At 46.2% G+C, this 22,490-nt stretch overlaps 1 protein-coding gene across 1 annotated transcript in view; it reads left to right on the top strand.

Annotated features, from left to right (window-relative positions):
* myo5b (myosin VB) overlaps positions 1-22,490 on the top strand; it is a gene marked incomplete at its 5' end in the record, with an annotated part of 150,240 nt that overhangs the window by 5,757 nt on the left and 121,993 nt on the right. Inside the window, 3 exons of the mRNA XM_056290258.1 lie at positions 1,242-1,386; positions 3,515-3,671; positions 5,464-5,607. Of these exons, the coding sequence (XP_056146233.1) occupies positions 1,242-1,386; positions 3,515-3,671; positions 5,464-5,607 (446 nt within the window). The remainder of the gene's footprint in view (positions 1-1,241; positions 1,387-3,514; positions 3,672-5,463; positions 5,608-22,490) is intronic.

Raw genomic sequence — 22,490 nt, 5'->3', positions numbered from 1 at the left:
AGTTGAATCAAGTGCAACTGGACTTGGTATATATCCGTGAAGACGTTTCGCCTCTCATCCAAGAGGCTTCTAGCTTGGTCTAGTCAGAAAGGCACGACCTGGATGAATGAGCATATTCACAGACTTTGTTCATCACAGTGTTTTTTAAAGGGATGTACATGTGTTGTACATGCACGTGTGAGTTGGCAGCTTTTGGTACTGACAGCCCTGAAGAAAAGCTCAAGAGATGTTTGACCACATAAGAAACAGATGGGGCATCCAGGTAGCATAGTGGTCTATGCTGTTGCCTACCAATATGGGGATTGCCGGTTGGAATCCCCATGTTACCTCTGGCTGGGTCAGGCATCCCTACAGACACAATTGGCTGTGTCTGCGGAAGGGAAGCCGGATGTGGGTATGTGTCCTGGTCTCTGCACTAGCACCTCCTCTGGTCGGCCAGGGCGCCTGTTCGGGAGGGAGGGGGAACTGGGGGGGATTGTGTGATCCTCCCACATGCTATGTTCCCCTGCTGAAACTCCTCAGTGTCAGGTGAAAAGAGGCGGCTGGTGACTCCACATGTATGGGAGGAGACATGTGGTAGTCTGCAGCCCTCCCCAGATCGGCAGAGGGGGTGGAGCAGTGACCGGGACAGCTCGGAAAAGTGGGGTAATTGGCTGGGTACTATTGAGAAGAAAGTGGGGGGGGGGTTGAAAAAATAGTAAAATTAAGGGGGTTGAGGGGGAAGGTAATTGCTGTAATGACAGGAAGGTAAGGTCACAAAATAAAATAAAATGTAGCAAAATACAGAGAGGAGATGGAGACGCTGCTTTGCGTGCTGGGAGAAACAGAGACCAGAAGATGACCAGGAAATCATAGGGTCCTTCTTCCAATGAGGTTGTCATTATTTTAATGCTCTACTGAATGAGAATCAGAACCAGAGAAAGATAACAATAGACTTTTTCATAGTTTCTACTGAATTGATTTTAACTTAGACACTGAGCATCCAGCCTCTAAGAAGATGCAACTGCTGATGCCAAAGCCAAGTAGATCCTCGCTCACTCTGGTTAGCCCATGTGTTAGAGTGTAGCGATTTCTTTATGTGTTTTAATGTTTGGTTGCATGTTTTTACTAGAAACCATATTTTTAACGGAAGCAGGGTGCATCAACAGTGCAGCTGGTGTGAACATTATGCAGGATGAGCAACATGAGATGGAACCAGTACATGTGAATGTCCAGCTGAGCAGTATTTGGTGTTTCTACAGGGATCGTGCTGGTCGCTATTAACCCCTATGAACAGCTGCCAATCTATGGAGAGGATGTCATCAATGCCTACAGTGGCCAAAACATGGGGGACATGGACCCTCACATCTTCGCTGTGGCCGAGGAAGCGTACAAGCAAATGGCCAGGTATGAAACTGTTGAGTTCACTTGAAGGAAAAGATGCGGAACACTTGCCTCATAGGACCAATAGTTAAACAGGACCAGTAGTTTAACAGGACTGGTAGTTTAACAGGCCCAGTAGTTTAACAGGACCGGTAGTTTAACAGGACTGGTAGTTTAACAGGCCCAGTAGTTTAACAGGACCAGTAATTTAACAGGACTGGTAGCGTAACAGGTAGGAACAATGGGATGAAGTTATGACTCCGCATCTCTGTCAGAGTTCAAGAGAAATAATGGCTGTCAAAGCATTTACGTAACCACAGCCACACAGGGGAACATATTTCATAGGGCAGAAGTTCTGAGCATGGGTTTTAGATCAAACATTGTCATGTGTAATGTGTTTTGGGACAGTATTTTGGTTGTAGTACCGTATTTGGTCACTGGGTGACACTTTATGCCTACACTGCGACTCATCACTGGAGCCAGCCGCTCCCAGTCCACGTGTCTATTGTACAACAGTAACGTGTCTCTCTTTAGTAACAAATCAGTTTGTGTACAACTGTGTATCAGTCTACATGTGTACTGAAAGATAATAGTGCCGTTGTAACCAGGCATTGTATGGTGGCAAGTATAGGCAATTAAAGTGACACAAGTGCGAAATCCTACTATTGACTACGTCTGAATGACTCTATGCTAAGCTATACTGGTGCAGCCTAGTTAGGTAACGCAGCAAACACGCAGCTAACACGTAACCACAGCTAACACGAAACCTACAGCGATCACACGATAAATACTGATAAAAAAAGAAATTCACTAGAAACAAGACAGAGTCATTTCTTCATTGAGACCAAAGGTTCAACGTTATTCAAAGTAAGAGTCCAGTAAGCTGCTTTGGAGCTTGTTAACCATGTGTCCACCGTTAGATGAAGGTGGAACTCTACTTACTCTATGCCTGAAACCTGACGAGGCAGAAGAGCCACGATCCTCTTCATCATAATGATGCTCAACGGCATAATCAATAGCATAATCAACAGCATAATCAATAGCATAATCAACAGCATAATCAATAGCATAATCCACAGCATAATCAATAGCATAATCAATAGCATAATCAACAGCATAATCAATAGCATAATCAATAGCATAATCAACAGCATAATCAATAGCATAATCAACAGCATAATCAATAGCATAATCAATAGCATAATCATTAGCATAGTCCAAGTTTTTAGGGCAGATAGTGAACTTGGTTCTCATCATTTCCAACTTTAAGAAGATTTTATATTTGTCCTATTTAAACTAAGCTACAAGGACACATAATAAAGATATAGGATGTGTTCAGCTGTAGTTGATAAAAAACGGAATATTGATGTCTTGTTCTGTGTGCGGACATGAGGTCATATCCTGTGTGTGGACATGTGTAGTGGGTGGTGTCGGTGGAGGCAGGGCGGTGCCCACAGTGGTAAAACCATTAGATGGGCAGGAAAACTGAGAGGGTTTAGGGATGATCCCTCACATTACATAAACGTCAGAAGAATAGAAGAGGCAGGTCAGAACAGAGCTCCGGGGACGTCCAGGTGGTGTGGTGGTCTATTCCTTTGCCTACCAACATGGGGATCACTGATTTGAATCCCCGTGTTGCCGCCGGCTTGGTCAGGCATCCCTACAGACATAATTGGCCGTGTTTGCGGGTGAGAAGCCAGATGTGGGTATGTGTCCTGGTCGCTGCACTAGCGCCTCCTCTGGTCAGTCGGGATGCCTGTTCGGAGGGGAAGGGGAACTGAGGGGAATAGCGTGATCCTCCCACATGCTATGTCCCCCTCGTGAAACTCCTCACTGTCAGGTGAAAAGAAGCGGCTGGTGACTCCACATGTATGGGAGGAGACATGTGGTAGTCTGCAGCCCTCCCCAGATCAGCAGAGGGGGTGGAGCAGAGACCGGGACGGCTCGGAAGAGTGGGGTAATTGGCCAAGTACAACTGGGGAGAAAAAGGGAGTAAAAGAAAAGAGTAATGTCATGTGAAGATGAGAGGTGGCAGGGTAGAGATGTGATCTTGGAAGGAGATGTGCTCCACTTCAGTGGCAGAAACAATGCTGAGTTGCAGCTGTCAATGGCCAGACAAGCTGATCTGGTCCTATTTCTGCTCGCTCCACAGAGACGAGAAGAACCAGTCCATCATAGTGAGTGGGGAGTCAGGGGCTGGTAAGACTGTTTCTGCAAAGTACGCCATGCGCTTCTTCGCCACTGTGGGCGGCTCCGTTAACGATGCCAACGTTGAGGAGAAGGTCCTGGCCTCCAGTCCTATCATGGAGGTGAGTGTTGGGATTTCATGTAACTGTTGAAGAGATGCACCTTCATTCCGGACATTACCTATGTGACATGGTTCAGTATTTAGCAAAGCCCTCTTTGTTGACAAACATTGTTATGCTTGAAGTTTCTTTTTTTTACATTTTTAACAATATTCTTATTTAAACCTACAACATGTAATTTTCAAGAAATAAGCAAGAGTGGGCTAGATTTTGAAAGTACACAACCACAAAAATGGTGTGGGGTGGGTGGGCAGCACGGTAAAGCAATAGTTAGTGCTGTCGCTTCACAGCAAGAAGATCTGAGCCCCGGGTTAGTCCAACCTTGGGGGTCATCCCAGGTCGTCCTCTGTGTGGAGGTTGCATGTTCTCCCCATGTCTGTGGTGGGTTTCCTCCGGGTGCTCCAGTTCCCCCCACCATCAGAAAGACATGCATGTTAGGGTTAATACTCCTGCCTTTGCCCCTGACTGAGGCATGGCAAGACGAACTGGAGGTGGTCCCCAGGTGCTGCACGATGGCCGCCCACTGCTGCTAGCTACACAGCTAGCATGGCTTAAATTCAGAGAAGATTTTCCCCTCCGGGATCAATAGAGTATACCAAAATCAAAACTTTCTATCTCCCTCCCTGGACCCATCCTCCAAACCAGGTTCATGCACGTGCACCAGTTAGCTCATTATAAATGAGTTAGTTCATTATAAACGGCAAACTTGTATTTTTTTCAGTGAATCTCCACAATAATGCCATGAGAGTGTGTCGCCTAATGTACAGCAGCTGATAATCTATGCATGTAAAGATGATTTTTCTAGTCACTGGACCTCATTTATAATTTGGTGACTAGCTTCAGAGCTTTTTTTTATTCTAAGTAAATAATCTATTTTTAATAAATAAGTAATAAACTATTTTTAAATTCCATGTATTTACTATTATACTAATCTGGAAAGGATCCCTTTCTCCAAAAGGGTTAGTTAGATTTATCCCGTTTAAACTTGAAAAACACACTGTATGTATATTGTGGGCTAGGAAAAATAATTATGGGCAAGTAAAAACTTTGCTTTAGTAGCCTGGTTGGCTGTTGCCCAAAATTCCTAAGTTCCCTCCGCGTTCACCACTCATGTAGTACATAGGTAGGTTTAATTTTCAGTCATCACTCCTTTTCTTCATACTTGACACACAGCTCGTAGAAGGTTCACATGGTCATGTTAAAAAGGTGTTATTGACTGCTGGGATGGGCTCCAGCATCCTGTGACCCTACGCTGGATAAGCGGTTTGGATAATGGATGGATGCTTTAGAGCTGACCCAGTCTTTTCAATGAGACAATCTTGAGGACTAAAAAGTCCATGTGTGCAGGAACTAATTTAAGGTCGTTACATTAATAAAGCCCATCGTTTGTGAGGCAGTCTTCCTTCCTGTAGCCTTTTCGTTTGGCAAGGGGGGCCAAACTTCTGTATGTGGGACTTGACCGAGAAATGCCAGGCAGAAGTGGTGATGTGTGTGAACATAGCTGATTGACAGCAAGGAGGTCCACTCCTTCCCTCTGAGTTTCTCCAGTTGTTTCCAGGGGGCAGTGCTCAGTGTGACACTTCAGCATGGAGAAACTCTGATAAAACCCAGCCCCTGTAAAATGTCAGTCAGTGTTCACGTGATCATATGGTTTAAAGTGACATTTAAACAAAAATGTCTTACATACTGGAGCATTAAATAAAAACAAGATGTTTTCTGGTCCAACAAATGGTGTTATTTCTTGACAGATAACCTAAATCAACTCTTTCTTCCTCTTCTCTGCTCTTTTTAACAGGCTATTGGAAATGCGAAGACCACTCGTAATGACAACAGCAGCCGGTTTGGGAAGTACATCCAGATTGGCTTCAACAGGCATTACCACATTATAGGTGCCAACATGCGCACCTATCTGTTGGAGAAGTCTCGAGTTGTCTTCCAGGTGCGTTGGGTTTACTGCTGTACTGTGTACTGTCAAACTCACATTGGTCGAACTCTGAAAACAGGAATATCTGGTTACCTTGTTAAATTCAGACAAAACTTTTATATTTTTATACCAATCCATTTTTGGATAAGTCGAGGTTGAATTAGCTGAGAATCCTCTTAAGTAGATCAATCCTGTTGGTCCAAACTGTTTTTAATACTTTTCAAATTGATTTAGTGATGCTCACATGGACTCAGACTTTACAGTCCTTCATAAGGACTTGTTCACTGCAGACATTTGTCTGAAGCAAGAGGTTTATTTGTTTGTTTTGTTTTTTGTTTAGTTTAGTTTTTCTGCCCTTTTCCCCCTCAATTTTACTTGGCCAATCACTCCACTCTTCTGAGCAGTCCTAGCCGCTGCTCATCCTCCTCTGCTGATCCAGGGAGGGCTGAGGACTACCACGTGCCTCCTCCAATACATGTGGCGTCACCAGCCACTTCTTTTCACCTGACAGTGAGGAGCTTCACCAGGGGGACGTAGCGCGTGGGAGGATCACACTATTCCCCCCAGTTCACCCTCCCCCTTGAACCCATATCTGGCTTCCCAACCACAGACACGGCCAATTGTGTCTGTAGGGACGCACGACCAAGCCAGAGGTAACACGGGGATTCGAACCGGTGATCCCCGTGTTGGTAGGCAATGGAATAGACTGACACTGGGACGCCCAAAAGATTTATTTGTTAACCAGTAAAAGTAAGCATATTTAAAAATGTCTGGAAAATGGACCAACCTATAAATAGGAGAGCTTTGTTAAGTCCACGCAGGAGATGAAACCTATGTGTGGTACAGTTATATGAAAAATGAAGAATGCCAAAATTCTGAATAAATAAATGAAAATAACATTAGATATATAGATGCCATGGTTTACAGTATAAAAGGCATCCTACACAAGCGGGGAATGAGACAGAAGTTTCTGTAACACCATGAGTGGGTGGCACGGGGCTCTCTGGTCAGTAGTCTCCTGTTATCTTACAGCAAGAAAATTCCGGGTTCAAACCCATCTGGGCCTCTCTGTGTGGATTTTGCATGCTCTCCCCATGTTCATGTGGACTTCCCCTGGATGCTATGTTTTTCCCCCACACCAAAAGAAATTCATATCAGGTTAATAACCTTGCCATTGTCCTTGACCAAGGCTACTACTACTACTTTCGGCTGCTCCTGTTAGGGGTCGCCACAGCGGATCATCCGCTTCCATTTCTTCCTGTCTTCTGCGTCTTCCTCTGTCACACCAGCCACCTGCATGTCTTCCCTCACCACATCCATAAACCTCCTCTTTGGCCTTCCTCTTCTCCTCTTCCCTGGCAGCTCCATATTCAGCATCCTTCTCCCAACATACCCAGCATCTCTCCTGTCCTTGACCAAGGCACTGGCCAAGAACTGGAGCTGGTCCCTGGGAGCTGCACTGTCTATCTTCTCAGTAGAAGGATGGTTCAAATGCAGAGGACTAATTTCCCACAGAGATCAATACATTTACTTTACCTTACCCAATGTGTGAAACCAACTCTATCCCAAAATCTTCCAGATAGATGCCGTATGTGGGAACATGGACTCACCAGCAGTGCTGGAAAAATCATTCCAACAATAGTCTACATTATGTTATGGAATTGCTGAAGTTTGGGGCGATGGCAGGTGGGTTAATGAGCAGATATGATTTGGATTTTTGGCAGGAATGTCACCACAGACAGACATCTGTACCGCTCTTACAGCAGATGCAAAGGCTTTCATCAGTGTCCCATAAGCTATATTCATGTATTTAACTGAGAATCCTCAAGATTGTTTCTGGGTGTCTGTTTTTAGTGGGAAAAACTTAAGTGGGTTCGATTGTATGATATGTTTTTTCTTCTGGATTTTTCCTCCTTTTTCTCCCCAACTGACCTTTCGCAAAGTACCGCCCGCGAACAGTGCTTGTCCAATCCTACCTTAGTTTCTATGTGAGGAAGGTCCGTAAAGCTTTCAGACAGACAGCAAAATGCTGAAACGGTGTGCCTATGGGATCTTCAAATCGGATACTATACTGAAAATTTTGGAGGGGGTGTAATTTTCTTTCCCTTCCCGAAACCCAGAACACAAGAAATGCAATGTTGGTAATGGATTTGGCAGTATAGCAGACCCCATGGCCAGCTTAATCCATCCAAAATCAACAAAAATACGTGTCTGCTCCAAGCTAAGCTTGCTACTAGCTATTATTGATAGCTAATACAGCTAACGTATTGTAACGACCACGGATGAGTAGATTCACTAGCCCTTGGCTAACAGGTCGGACCCTTTAGTCGACTGGTTAACGTTGTAGTCCGTGGTGCAGGAGATCCGGGTTCGCGTCCCGGCTGCAGTGGTTCCTGGCTGCCCCCCCGAATTAGCTACATTGACCACGGATGAGTCTCACCCCGACTTGTTCTATACTGTACACATCAGTCACAAAACATAGACTGTAGTCACAACACAATATGTCTGGTAGTTACATACAGTAGGTTACTTTACTTTTTTTTCTCTTTTTGGCCTTGTAGGTCTCAGAGCTGTCTGCATTGTCTTTGATTGCATAAACCAAACGACCCCCCACTGCTTTTTTTTACCTTCTGGCAGTGTGGTCAGTGTGAAAGTATAATTTCCCATAAGAGAATCCATTTCCTCCTTCATAGCACTAGCCCACATTTCTGACTTTGTTGAGCTCATGGCTTCTTTGAAGGTTTGTGGTACATTACAGGCCACTCTGGAGCAGAAGTCAATATTGGTTAATATCTGGTCATTACACTCAACTTCACATTCATAGTCTTCCAAGTACTTAGGAGTTTTCCTATCTCTTTTTGGGTAACATGCCCCATGACTCTCTCCTCTCTGTTCTGTCTGAGTGTCCTCATTACTCTAGATTTTAAATTTTAGGCTCCTGGCTCTCTTTTGGACTCTGGTCAGCCATCTTGGCCTTTGGCATGGGGTATACATATTCCTTCCCATGAAAATCATCATCCACCATTTCTGGATGTGTCTGAGTTTGGCGTTCAATGCCACTTTTTGTGACAAATTTGACTAGCCTGTGTTTTAGGACCTTCCCGGTGTCTGGGTAGTAAACGAGGTATGATGGGCTGTTCTTATCATATCCTACAAAAATCCTTTTTCACACCGTGAATCTAACGTTTTCTTGTCTTGCTTGTATGCATGGCACACTGATCGAAACACTCTCATCTTTGACACATCAGGCTTTTTCCCTGTCAGCATGTAGTATGGAGTCTGTTTCACACGCCTGTTGTAGCACCTGTTCCGAATTACTGCAGCAGGCATCACAGCATATGCCCACAACTTCTTAGGTAAGTTGCTCTCAATTAACATGCGCCTTGCCATTTCAAACAGTGTTCTCCAATTCCTTTCAGCAGTCCCATTTTGATGGGGTGAGTAAGGTGCTGAAGTCTCATGTCTTATGACATTCTTACTAAGTAAAGACTGAAAATCCTGCCCTGTGAACTCTGTGCCATTATCTGACCTTATACACTTGATCTTCCCATAGGGGGCAGTGTCAGCTATGAACTTTTCAGAAGCTTTGGCAGTATCACTCTTTGTTTCCAGGAAATACACATAGACTACTCCTGAGTAATCATCAGTAAATGCCAGAATATATGAGAACCCATCTTTTGCCTCTTGCTCTATGGGACCGCATAAGTCAGCGTGAACTAAATCAAGTGTTGCTTTTGCCTTGGCGTCTGGTTCTCTGTTTCTACTCTGAGCACATTTCCCTTGTGTGCACACTTCACAGTTTAGTTTAGACTTATCACATTTTCCCTTAATTTTCATTCCCTCTACTACATTTCCCAACTTTGACACATCCTCATAGTTACAGTGACCTAGTATTTCGTGCCAGGTTTGTATATCATAGCATCCATGACACCCATCACCTTGTTCATCATCTATAGTGTTCGGACAGTAAAGTCTGTTGTACACTTTAATGTCAAACCTGGTGCCCTCCTTGTGGATGAGGTGGTTGTATCCTTCCAGGAAATTGACTGCATCTCCGTTGCCCGTCGCTGCTTTAACAGAGAAAATGTCTTGTGGATATGATGGAATATACAGCGCCTTCTTCAGCATTGTCTTCACCCGGCGACCCTCACTATCCAGCAGGCAGACCACCGCTTCACCTCTCTCCAGCGCGACACTGCTTGTTTCCGTCCCGTCAGCCAACTCCAAAACGTGTGTCTCTGGCTGGAAACTGTCATCAGACCTCCTGAACTTTCCCATGTCGGTGATCATGTGTGCCGTTGCGCCCTTATCCACCATCAGACCTCTCTGTTTTACTCCACTGACCTGACAGTCATCAATTTTGAAAGCGAAAATGTGATCCTGTGCATCCACTACTTGTCTCACGTCGTCTCGTCTTCTCCGCCTGCAGGGGGCGTCTCTGTGAGTGGAGCTCTGGCAAACACTGCACCACTGTCTCTGTGCTGGACGCTCGCCTCCAGTAACGTTGCGTGTCCGGGCTTTGTGTCCCTTTTGGCCGCAGTTGTAGCAGGTCATCTCCGAGCTCTTGTCTTTCTCTCTCCCCCTCACTCTCCTTGTTGAGCTGCTTGTCTTCATCACGTTGTCACCATTCGGGTTGCCATTAAACTTCTTTGTGCTCTCATAACTTCTCAGCTTGTTTTGAACTCAGCAGAAGTTATCTTCTCATCACCCTGCGTTATGTGGATGGAAAACGGCTTAAATGATTCGGGCAAGCCTTTCAGCATAGTCCGTTGCTGAGAACCTCATCTCATTTCTCGGCGCTGTTATATTTGCTGTTATATTATGCACGAATGATGTGTTGCGTGACGGTCTCATTTGCTGCTTTCTGGAGAGGTGTTCGCTCTGTGTAGAGGCTCATCACACCTGGCTTCCCTTTGCCAGCGTAGTGGTCCCTCAGCATCTCCAACGCTCTTCTTCCATCGTCGGCGGCTTCTCTCATAATCAGGGAGAGACTTTTGTCGTTCAAAAACTGTATCAACTCAGCATATGCATCTTAATTTTTCTTTGCATCTTCGGCGACCACGTCCTCATTTTCGTTGTCATCAGACTCTTGTAATATGGTCTCTTTAAGACCGAGCAAACGCAGATGGCCTAAAAACTTGGTTTCCCATAACTTGTAGTTTTTCTCATCTCCGTCGAAGCACACTCTGTACCATCGTCTTCCACCTTCCCTTCTGGGCCCATAACCTGTTGACGTTGTCATCGCTGAGGGCAGGAATACCGGCTCAACTAGACTCATTTCACGGAGGAAAATCACGCCTGCACTTCATCGGTGTTGCTGTAGCCGGCATAGTGGTTTCTTTATTTTGCGCATGCTCTTTTATAGACCACAGGTCGACACAACAGCGCCCTCTAGTGGTGACATCAGTATAAGCGCACATACACATAATCTTGGCTTAGCTAATATTGTAACACACAGGTTAGCCGGGTTCCACCTTTCATTTCAGCGCATAAGGACCCGCCGGGAGGGTCGGCTGGGATGGTCTCTGGCCAGTCTGACCTCCTCATATCCGGCCTAATTTACACGTTTCTCCCCCTCTGTGAGCTCCAGGTGGGACCGGCCATTCGGAAAAGTCATCCCACCCACGGAGGCATATCGTTTGCCTTATTTTGTTGAAAATACCGGTTCTGGTCCGAAGGTAAAAGAAAAAAAACTCATGGGGCGGTTTCCCCGGCCCCGGGGCATGTCCCTGGCTGCCCTGTGACCCCCAGGAGCCCATACAGAGCCCCCGAAAAAGCCTGGATAAAAGAACGCCATGGGGAACCTTGGCCAAAATCAACACTATAATACGTGTCTGTGAATGTTCTCATTCATCCAGGTCATGGTTATCCAAAGGAATTGAATCAAGTGCAACTGGACTTGGTATATATCCGTGAAGACGTTTCGCCTCTCATCCAAGAGGCTTCATCAGTTCGTGCCTTTCTGACTAGACCAAGCTAGTCTGACTGGCTGGTGATGAGACTCAGATATTTATCCTCTTTGGAGTCTTTATCAGAGCTATTGATGACCAGGGCTCTTTGTGTTCCGATGTGTAGCAACGCCCGTCGGTATCAGAGGTATTGATATGCGTGGCTCTTCTGTGTTCCGATGTTTAGCAACGCCCGTCGTTATCCGGGCTATTGATGTGCATGGCTCTTTGTGATCCGATGTTAAGCAGCGACGGTCGTTGGGGGTGTTAGTTTCGACTTCGTTAGTGCTTCATTCAGTGGTTATGGGATTCGTTGGAGCCGTTAGTGAGCGACTGTTGTTCTTGGAGGCTAGGCTTCTTGAGTCTCCTTGGTAGAGATGAAAGGACGGCATTGTAAGTGGGAGATAGGTGGTGTTGCAGACCTCCTCCTCTGTTGAGGGATGGTTTTTCCAGTTTCGCATAGATGGCTTCCTTCACCCCTCTTTCAAACCATCTATCTTCTCTGTCCAAAATGTGTACGTTGCTGTCCTCGAAGGAGTGTGTCTTCTCCTTTAGGTGTAGATAGACTGCTGAGTCTTGTCCTGAGGAGTTTGGCCTTCTGTGTTGGGCCATCCATTTGTGTAGTGGTTGTTTGGTTTCTCCTATGTATAGGTCAGTGCAATCCTCATTGCATTGTACAGCATACACCAGATTGCTTTTTTGGGTGTGTGGTACACGGTCTTTGGGATGAACCAGTCTTTGTCCGAGTGTGTTGCTGGGTTTGAAGTATATCGGGATGCGGTGTTTGTTGAAAATTCTCCTGAGTTTCTCGGAGACCCCAGAAACATACGGGATGACTGTGCTATTCCTTCTGATCCTTTTCTCCTCGTCGCTCACCCGGTTGGTCTTTTTGGAACGTGTTGCAGTTTTCACAAAGGTCCAACTGGGGTAGCCGCAGGTTTTTAGAGCTCCCCTCAGGTGTTTGTGTTCTTCCCGTTGGGCCTGAGTGCTGCTGGGCACATTGTCAGCTCTGTGTTGCAAAGTTCTGATGACGCCCAGTTTGTGTTCCAGAGGGTGGTGTGAGTCGAAAAGTAGATATTGGTCTGTGTGTGTTGGTTTCCTGTAAACCCCAATGTGGAGGCTTCTGTCTTCCCCAATGTGGACGTCACAGTCCAAGAAGGGCAAACTGTTGTTCTTTACGTCTTCCCTTGTGAACTTAATGTTCTTGTCCACTGAGTTGATGTGTTTGGTAAACGCTTGCACCTCTTGTGTTTGGACCCAACAAGCTTAGCCTCCAAGAACAACAGTCGGTCACTAACGGCTCCAACGACTCATGACCACTGAATGGAGCACTAACGAAGTCAAAACTAACACCCCCAACGACCGTCGCTGCTTAACATCGGATCACAAAGAGCCACACATATCAATACCTATGATAACGACGGGCGTTGCTACACATCGGAACACAAAGAGCCATGGACATTGTTAGCTCTGATAATGACTCCAAAGAGGATAAATATCTGAGTTTCATCACCAGCCAGTCAGACTAGCTTGGTCTAGTCAGAAAGGCACGAACTGACAAAGCCCCTTGGATGAGAGGCGAAACGTCTTTACGGATATACTATACCAAGTCCAGTTGCACTCAATTCAATTCCTTTAGATGACACTATAGTCTGGTGATGTTGACAATGGATTATTAAAATATACCAATAACAGCTGAAATATTTAACTTACCCTACAGTGCAAGACCACAGCTGGTCCACATTGTGTTTCATAATTAGTTGATGGGGTTTCTCAGTCTTTGATTGCGACCAGTAAGCTTTACCCTTAATTACAGTTGCACCCGGTAGCCCGAAGTCCATGCAAGTCAGTTTTACTGTTAATATTCTGAATGTGTCCCTCCTGCATACTGCAACCCCTCCTGCCTTTCACGGGATGAAATTAAGGGTGAATTACTCCAAAAAACATCACTTATTTTTCTCTTGGAATGTGCTGATTTCTTCCTTCATGTTTTGGGGGTTCTAAAAGCTTGATTGGCATACCAACAGTAACGAAGAGGGGGCGGGACTTTGCAGAAGATCAGTTATGCTTGGCCAAGTACCCCACTCTTCCGAGCCGTCCCGGTCGCTACTGCACCCCCTCTGCCGATCCGGGGAGGGCTGCAGACTACCACATGCCTTCTCCGATACATGTGGAGTCACCAGCCACTTCTTTTCACCTGACAGTGAGGAGTTTCACCAGGTGGACGTAGCACGTGGGAGGATCACACTATTCCCCCCAGTTCCCCCTCCCCCCTGAACAGGCGCCCCAACCCACCAGAGGAGGCGCTAGTGCAGCGACCAGGACGCATACCCAAATCCGTCTTCCCACCCACAGACACGGCCAGTTGTGTCTGTAGGGAGGCCTCAGCAAGCCAGCGGTAGCACGGGGATTCGCACCGGCGATACCAAGATACCTGTGTTGGTAGGTAACAGAATAGACCGCTATGCTACCCGACCATCTCGTATGATATTTCTTTATATGTATATGTATATGTGTATATATGTGTGTGTGTGTGTGTGTGTGTGTATATATATATACACTCACAGGCCACTTTATTAGGCACACCTGTCCAACTGCTCGTTAACGCAAATTTCTAATCAGCCAATCACATGGCAGCAACTCAATGCATTTAGGCATGTAGACATGATCAAGAAGATCTGCTGCAGTTCAAACCGAGCATCAGAATGGGGAAGAAAGATGATTTAAGTGACTTTGAACGTGGCATGGTTGTTGGTGCCAGACGGGCTGGTCTGAGTATTTCAGAAACTGCTGATCTACTGGGATTTTCACGCACAACCATCTCTAGGGTTTACAGAGAATGGTCCGAAAAAGAGAAAATATCCAGTGAGCGGCAGTTCTGTGGGCGAAAATGCCTTGTTGATGCCAGAGGTCAGAGGAGAATGGCCAGACTGGTTCGAGCTGATAGAAAGGCAACAGTAACTCAAATAACCTCTCATTACAACCGAGGTATGCAGAAGAGCATCTCTGAACGCACAACACGTCGAACCTTGAGGCAGATGGGCTACAGCAGCAGAAGACCACACCGGGTGCCACTCCTGTCAGCTAAGAACAGGAAACTGAGGCTACAATTCGCACAGGCTCACCAAAATTGGACAATAGAAGATTGGAAAAACGTTGCCTGGTCTGATGAGTCTCGATTTCTGCTGCGACATTCGGATGGTAGGGTCAGAATTTGGCGTCAACAACATGAAAGCATGGATCCATCCTGCCTTGTATCAACGGTTCAGGCTGGTGGTGGTGGTGTAATGGTGTGGGGGATATTTTCTTGGCACACTTTGGGCCCCTTAGTACCAACTGAGCATCGTGTCAATGCCACAGCCTACCTGAGTATTGTTGCTGACCATGTCCATCCCTTTATGACCACAGTGTTCCCATCTTCTGATGGCTACTTCCAGCAGGATAACGCGCCATGTCATAAAGCTCGAATCATCTCAGACTGGTTTCTTGGACATGACAATGAGTTCACTGTACTCAAATGGCCTCCACAGTCACCAGATCTCAATCCAATAGAGCACCCTTGGGATGTGGTGGACCGGGAGATTCGCATCATGGATGTGCAGCCGACAAATCTGCAGCAACTGCATGATGCTATCATGTCAATATGGACCAAACTCTCTGAGGAATGTTTCCAGTACCTTGTTGAATCTATGCCACGAAGGATTAAGGCAGTTCTGAAGGCAAAAGGGGGTCCAACCTGGTACTAGCAAGGTGTACCTAATAAAGTGGCCACTGAGTGTATATATATATATATATATATATATATATATATATATATATATATATATAACTTTGTTAAAAGGAACTATCAGCGGTAGGGAAAGTGCTCAACAAATAAGGAGCAAAATAACCCAGTGAGTCAAGTAAATTCTCTATGAGACAGTACAAATCTGTTTCATGCTATAAGCAATCATAAGCTGTCAGTGGAGCTGCTCGAGGAAGGACATATCATCTACTGCGTCGTCATGCACATCACGTGCACATTGTCCAACGGGGAAGGGAGAGGTGCAAGTAAAAAATTTCAAAACCATGTGATCACTAACGGAGGTGCGATTCAAAATTGAAAAAGACGTGATCGCTAACGGTCCAATTTTTTTTTTTTTGGGGGGTATTTGTCTTTTGTCATGATTTATTTATAATTACACGATTGGTGCCTCTATCTATGTGTCTAACTGCTGGCCAGTTCATTCCTTTTATTCAATGTGGACATTTCTGGCTTGCAGATGATAAAATATGTGTCAGTGAGACATAGGTTGCACATTTTACTGCTGGGTGAATATGTTTTGTTCTTTGAGAAGATTTTCCAGGTGGTTGAATAATTAATGTTTCTGTCCACCAACGACCAAATATATTAGGATTTAAAGATGTGACATTCTTTAAACGGTTGTTTGTAAAGCAACACATGTGCATTAAAGCTCTTTTTGACTGTTCTCTCTGTTAGACCCACGTATGTCTCTATTTTGCCGTTGTCCTCTCTCGTCACCGTAGCTTGGTAGAAAACTCCCTTCATCTGGCATTTTCCCTCGAGGGGGCACAAGTCCTTCACACGGCAGTTGCAGTTGGGGGAGTCCGACTGTGATGAAGGTGTCATTGATCTGTTGATGATTCTTGTGTTGTGGGACGATATTATGTGTTGAATGTTAGGCTTGCAGCTGTAACTAATTTTGATGGTGTTCCTATTGAATATCTTCCCCAGTTGATGGTCCGGGGTAAAGCACTTATCCAAAAGTTAAAAAAAACTGCTCACCGATGTTTGCACCACGGTATCACTGTAGGGGGGGGTTGTACCAGGTGATGTTTCATCTTCTACGTTTGTTGATTTGCTGGCAGTCAGTGTGTAATGGTGGGTTGTCTTAAAACTGTAGCCGCTCTTTTGTAATGCATCTTGGTATGGGGGTGCAGCTTCATTGAAGATGGACTCCCTAGATGATAATGTTGAGAGTCTTCTGTTAATGCTTTCTGGGATGTTCTTCAAGATGAAGAGTGGGTGGTTGCTTTCCTTATGGACATACTGCAGCGTGTTGCTGGGCTTCATGTAAGTATTTGTCGTTCTTAAGCTCCATTGAGGTGTCCAGAAAGTCCATTTGTTCTTGTTTTTGTTTTTTTGCAGACATAGATATAAGCACCTATTTAGTAATTACAAATAAATCATGACAAAAGACAAATACCCCCCCCCCCGAATTTTTTTTTTGGACCGTTAGCGATCATGTGTTTTTCAATTTGAATCGCAACTGTTAGCGATCACGTGCTTTTGAATTTTTTGTACGTTGCACCTCTCCCTGCCCCACTGGACAATGTGCACGTGATGTGCATGACGATAAAGTAGATGGTATGTCCTTCCTCCAGTAGTTTCATTGACAGCTGATGATTGCTTATAGCATGAAACAGGCCTGTACTGCAATATATTAAACCTTTTTTTCCTCTGCATCTGTATCGATATTCCGCTCATTAGTTGAGCACTTATAACAACACCATTGACTGTTTCGGAAAAACGCTATATATATTGTAGCGAATTTGGGGGTGGGGCAGCCCGGGAGACCGCCGCCACAGCCGGGATGCGAACCCGTGTCCCCCACTCCGCAAGCGACAACGTTAACCAGTCGACTAAAGGGTCCGACCCGTTAGTCAAGGACCAACGTGTCTACTTATCCGTGCACGTTACACTACCCACCTCCTTCGGCAAGCGCATCCCCGCGCTTCAGCATATCAGCTCCTTCCCGCCTCTGGGCGCATACGCTTCCGATGGCCTTATGGTCTCACCATCCCATTTCTGACACCAATGTAGCGAATTCGGGGGGAAACCACAGGAACTGCCGCGGCCGGGACGCGAACCCGTATCGCCCGCACCGCCGGCGACATCGCTAACTGCTCGACTAAAGGGTCCGTCCCGTTACCCAACGGCTAACGTGTCTACTTTACTTATCCGTGCACGTATATATATATATATATATATATATATATATATATATATATATAGCCCCGTCTATGACTTAATAAAGTTTAAAAAAGTATTTCATTAAAATCAGTTAAGATGAATGTTTAATACAGTTCATGTGAATAAAAAAAGCAATATAGGGCTGATAAATGTCATTGCGTTACGTTCATTGTAGTGTCAGTAAAGTTCATTGAAATTTAAATAGTTTTTTGGCTATACAAATCAAGGGAAAAACGTGGACAGCTCACAAACTAACTTTTGGCAGTATTTGGTTGTCTGTCATGATATTTTGTTAATTGCATTGGTTGTTGCCAACTTAAAAGCCAATCAGAATGGCGGAGGGGCGGAAAACTCAAGTTGAACCCGTAGGTCCGATTCAGGGGGTTAGTCAGACGACAAGCAGACAGCTGTGTGAAGGACGTACTGAAAACACCAAGAGAGAGAGCGGAGCGTAATGTACTGTTGCGAATTCGGGGGGGCAGTCTGGGAGACTGTCGCCACAGCTGGGACGCGAACCCATGTCTCCCACTCCGCAAGCGACAACGTTAACCAGTCGACTAAAGGGTCAGACCCGTTAGCCAAGAGTTATCCATGCACGTTACACTACCCCCCTCCTTCGGGAAGCCGTGTCCCCGTGCTTAAGCATATCAGCTCCTTCACGCCTCAGGGCGCATATGCTTCTGATGACCTAACGGTCGCCCCATCCCACTTCTGACACCAATATAGCGAATTCGGGGGACAATGCAATCACAGGAACTGCCGCGGCCGGAAGCGAACCCGTATCGCTTGCACCGCAGGAAACATCGCGAACCGCTCGACTAATGGGTCAGACTCTTTAGTCGACTGGTTAACGTTGTCGCTTGTGGAGTGGGAGACACGGGTTCGCGTCCCGGCTGTGGCGACAGTCTCCCAGACTGCCCCCCGAATTTGCTACATTGGTGTCAGAAGTGGGATGGTGAGACCGTAAGGCCATCGGAAGTGTATGCACCCAGAGACGTGAGGGAGCTGATATGTGCGCTTCCCGAAGGAGGGGGTAGTGTAACGTGCATGGATAAGTAGACACGTTGGCCGCTGGCTGACGGGTCGGACCTTTTAGTCGAGCAGTTAGCGATGTCTCCTGCAGTGCAGGTGATACGGGTTCATGTCTCGGCCGCGGCAGTTCCTGTGGTTGCCCCCCTGAATTCGCTACATTGGTGTCAGAAGTGGGATGGGGCGACCGTAAGGCCATCGGAAGCATATGCACCCTGAGGCGTGAAGGAGCTGATATGCTTAAGCGCAGGGACGCACTTCCAGAAGGAGGGGGGGTAGTGTAACGTGGATGGATAAGTAGACACGCTGGCCTCTGGCTGGCGGGTCAGACCCTTTAGTCGACTGGTTAATGTAGTCGCCCGCGGTACGGAATACACGAGGGGGACGCCCTTCCCGAAGGAAGGGGCCAATGTAGCAAATTCGGTGGGCAGTCTGGGAGACTGTCACCACAGCCGGGACGCGAACCCGTGTCTCCCACTCCGCAAGTGACAACGTTAACCAGTCGTCTAAAGGGTCAGACCTGTTAGCCAAGGGTTATCCATGCACGTTACACTACCCTCCTCCTTCGGGAAGCCGTGTCCCCGTGCTTAAGCATATCAGCTCCTTCACGCCTCAGGGCGCATACGCTTCCGATGGCCTTACGGTCGCCCCATCCCACTTCTGACACCAATGTAGCGAATTCGGGGGACAACGCAACCACAGGAACTGCCGCGGCCGGGAAGCGAACCCGTATCGCCCGCACCGCAGGAAACATCGCTAACCGCTCGACTAAAGGGTCAGACCCGTTAGCCAAGGGCCATGCACGTTACAGTACTTTACCCGGTGAATGCAGAGTTTTCCGATGTGTAAAGGACGTGTACAATCTGCCGAAGACCGAGAGGATCAGGAAGTACTCCTTGGACCTTAAAGACAAGTAGATGTCTTCCACTCAGCTTTTCCCTTCATCCGTTACTATGTTGACGATTTCTCACCTGTGTTTCACTCGTGGTTTTCATCGCCTTGACCCGCTTCATTCGTCAGCCATCACCCTAGTTCCAACTCACGGCATGTGAGTAACAATAACCAATGCACCTGCTATTTTATTTTGCCGCGTGACGTAGTCAAGTGAAACGGCCATTTTTTTTGGTCACCACGCTCTCCAGCATGGACTCCAGCATGGACTCTCCTGCAACGTTTTATTTTGAAAAAAGAGACATTCTTTTGTTTTGTTTTTTTTGCACTATTGAGGGTGTGTGTGAGAGTGTATGTAGATAGATGAAGCACATGCCCTTATGGTACATGGTATTCCTGAAGGTGAAGACATCACCAGTATTGAAGAAACCATAGCAACTATAAAAGCACTTAGGCATGGTTAGAGTAAGAGGCAAAATGTTTGATGTCAGAAACCAGACCTTAACTGTATTATGTGAGTGCCATGAAGTAGTTGATTCCTCAAAAGTCCCACCAGAAATAGCTCCAATCAAAGAAGGTGATTAGTGGAGGACAGAGATAGGTCAGCCAAAAGACAGTTCAGACAGTTTCTTAGAGAAACTGGTCAAATTTCTTCAGGATGAAGGAAGAACTATGGATGATATTCAGAAGATGTGTGCTCCCAGTCCAGCGTGAAACAACAGTCCAGAGTATATCATTCGTGCAGTTGGTGATGTATTACACAAAACCTCAAAACCCTCAGAAAGTAATGCGTACAGACGTCTCAGGACTTTCTCAGGCGTTAGTCCTACTCCCACAGGTGAAGAGTCGCTGGACAGCTGGCTTGAACAGGCTACCGTTATGAACGAAGAGTGTGAGTGCTCAGATAGAGAGAAAAGAAGGAGGATAGTTGAGAGCCTCAAAGGCCCAGCTCTAGAGATAATTCAGGCAGTTCGCATGTCAAACCCTGAAGCTAGTCCTCCAGAGTACTTACAAGCACTGCAAAGTACATTTGGAACCTTTGAGTCAGGGGAAGACCTTTACATCTCTTTTAGATCTCTCCATCAGAAGTCTGGTGAGCGCTTGTCAGATTTCTGCGCCGACTGGCGAGATTGCTCAGTAAAGTAGTGCAGCGAGGTGGTCTTCCTGTTAGTGCAATCAACAAGGCTAGACTAGAGCAGCTCATTAAAGGTGCTACTGAGTCCGACCTCATGCTACTTCAGCTAAACTTACGAGACAGGTGAGATAGTCCCCCAGCATTTTTAGACTTGTTAAAAGAAATCAGAGAAGAAGAAGAGCTTGAAGCTTCTAGACATAGCCATAGAAAGCCTTCCCACCGCCAGCACGTGCACACTGTGCAGGTGGGAGACACAGAGTCAGACATGAGTCAACAAGCCAGACTTAAAGCTGAGGTTCAAGAGCTAAAAGCAAAGTTGAGCGAGCAAGTGAGCAAGTCATCTCAGTCAACTAGTGAAGAAGAAGGGTCCAAGAAAAAGAAAAAAAAACAAAAAATCAGTCAAGTAGTGAGATGCAGTCACTCAGAAACGAAGTAAAAGCTTTACAAAAACAGATAAGTGTCATGTTAGTGAAGTCAAAACCAGACTCAAGAAACCCAGTTGAATACCCCAGACACAAAGTAGCTCCAAACCCTAAACCTACTTACCCCAGAGTTCAGCCTGCCAAGGTGTCTGCAGAGCACTTCTGCTATAGATGTGGTGAAAATGGGCATATTGCTCCAAAATGTACTAATCCTGAAAATTCACAGAAGGTGATCAAAAAGCTCATACAGTAAGTGCGAGTAGTGACCGATGGACGAAAACAGAGTGCAAAAGACAGAAGTGAGTGCACTGCTAGAGTCAATAAGATGGAGATCCCTGATGCTGCCACCAGTTCAGACTTACCTGAAGGTCTTGTGGGTCCATCCTCAATTGAGACCATCAAAGTCAATGATCTTTCTTGTGACGCCCTCATGGATTCTTGGTCTAATGTGACGATTGTCTTCGAAGACTGGTACAACAGACACCTGTCTCATGTCCCCATACAGCCCATTGATCGTCTAGCCATTTGGGGACTAGCTGATTCAGCTTATCCATACAGAGGCTATGTTGTGGTGCAGATGGAGTTCCCGGAGGACATGGTCGGAGTCACAGGACCTGTCACTGTTCTTGCTCTTATTTGTCCTGAGCCACCCCATTGCAGCCAAGCTCCAGTGGTAGTAGGCACAAATGCTTACCTCTTTCGCCGACTGTTCACACTTTCCAAGGAGAGTGGCGTCGAGCGCCCAGTACATTCCATGAGAATACAGGCTGTGTATGATCAGATACAGTTTCAGACTCAGTCTCCTTCATCCAAGTCAAAGGATGAGGCAATCGGACAAGTAAAGTGGCTTCGTCCGGGTCCCCTTTCCATAGCTCCAGGTGAAAGATGTTATGCCACCTGCAAAGTGGCGCCACAAACTTCACTGCCTGAGGAGATCATTCTAGTCGAATCACCTGCCACACAGCACCTTCCGGCTGGTGTCTTCTTGCAGCCAGGTGTTCTTCCTAAGGCTGATATTGATGTGAATAGTTTCACAGTGCTTCTGCATAACGAGTCCAAGAAACCCACCTCCATTCAGGTTGGCACTGTCCTTGCTGAGATGCATGCTGTAGAAACCATTGTTCTGCCTCAGTCAACCAACCCACCAGCTAACACCATTGACACCAAGCTCTTCGATTTCGGAGACTCGCCCATCCCAGAAAACTACAAAGAACGGCTTCGCCAGAAGCTTGCAGAGAGGCGAAACGTTTTCTCTCTTGAGGAATGGGATGTTGGATTGGCGACAGGAGTCGAGCATAGGATACGCCTCAGTGACCCCACTCGCGTTCGAGAGAGATCCCGTCGGTTGGCCTCGGTTGATATTGATGATGTCAGACGCCACATTCAACAGTTACTAGCAGCTGGAATTTTGAAAGAGTCCAGAAGTCCTTATGCTTCACCAATTATGGTGGTGTGTAAAAAGAATGGAAGCATCAGAATCTGCATCTACTATCGCACTC

This window comes from Lampris incognitus, chromosome 12, assembly GCF_029633865.1.
Source record: "Lampris incognitus isolate fLamInc1 chromosome 12, fLamInc1.hap2, whole genome shotgun sequence".
In the NCBI taxonomy this organism is placed as follows: domain Eukaryota; kingdom Metazoa; phylum Chordata; class Actinopteri; order Lampriformes; family Lampridae; genus Lampris; species Lampris incognitus.
This window is presented reverse-complemented; position numbering and strand designations above follow the sequence as displayed.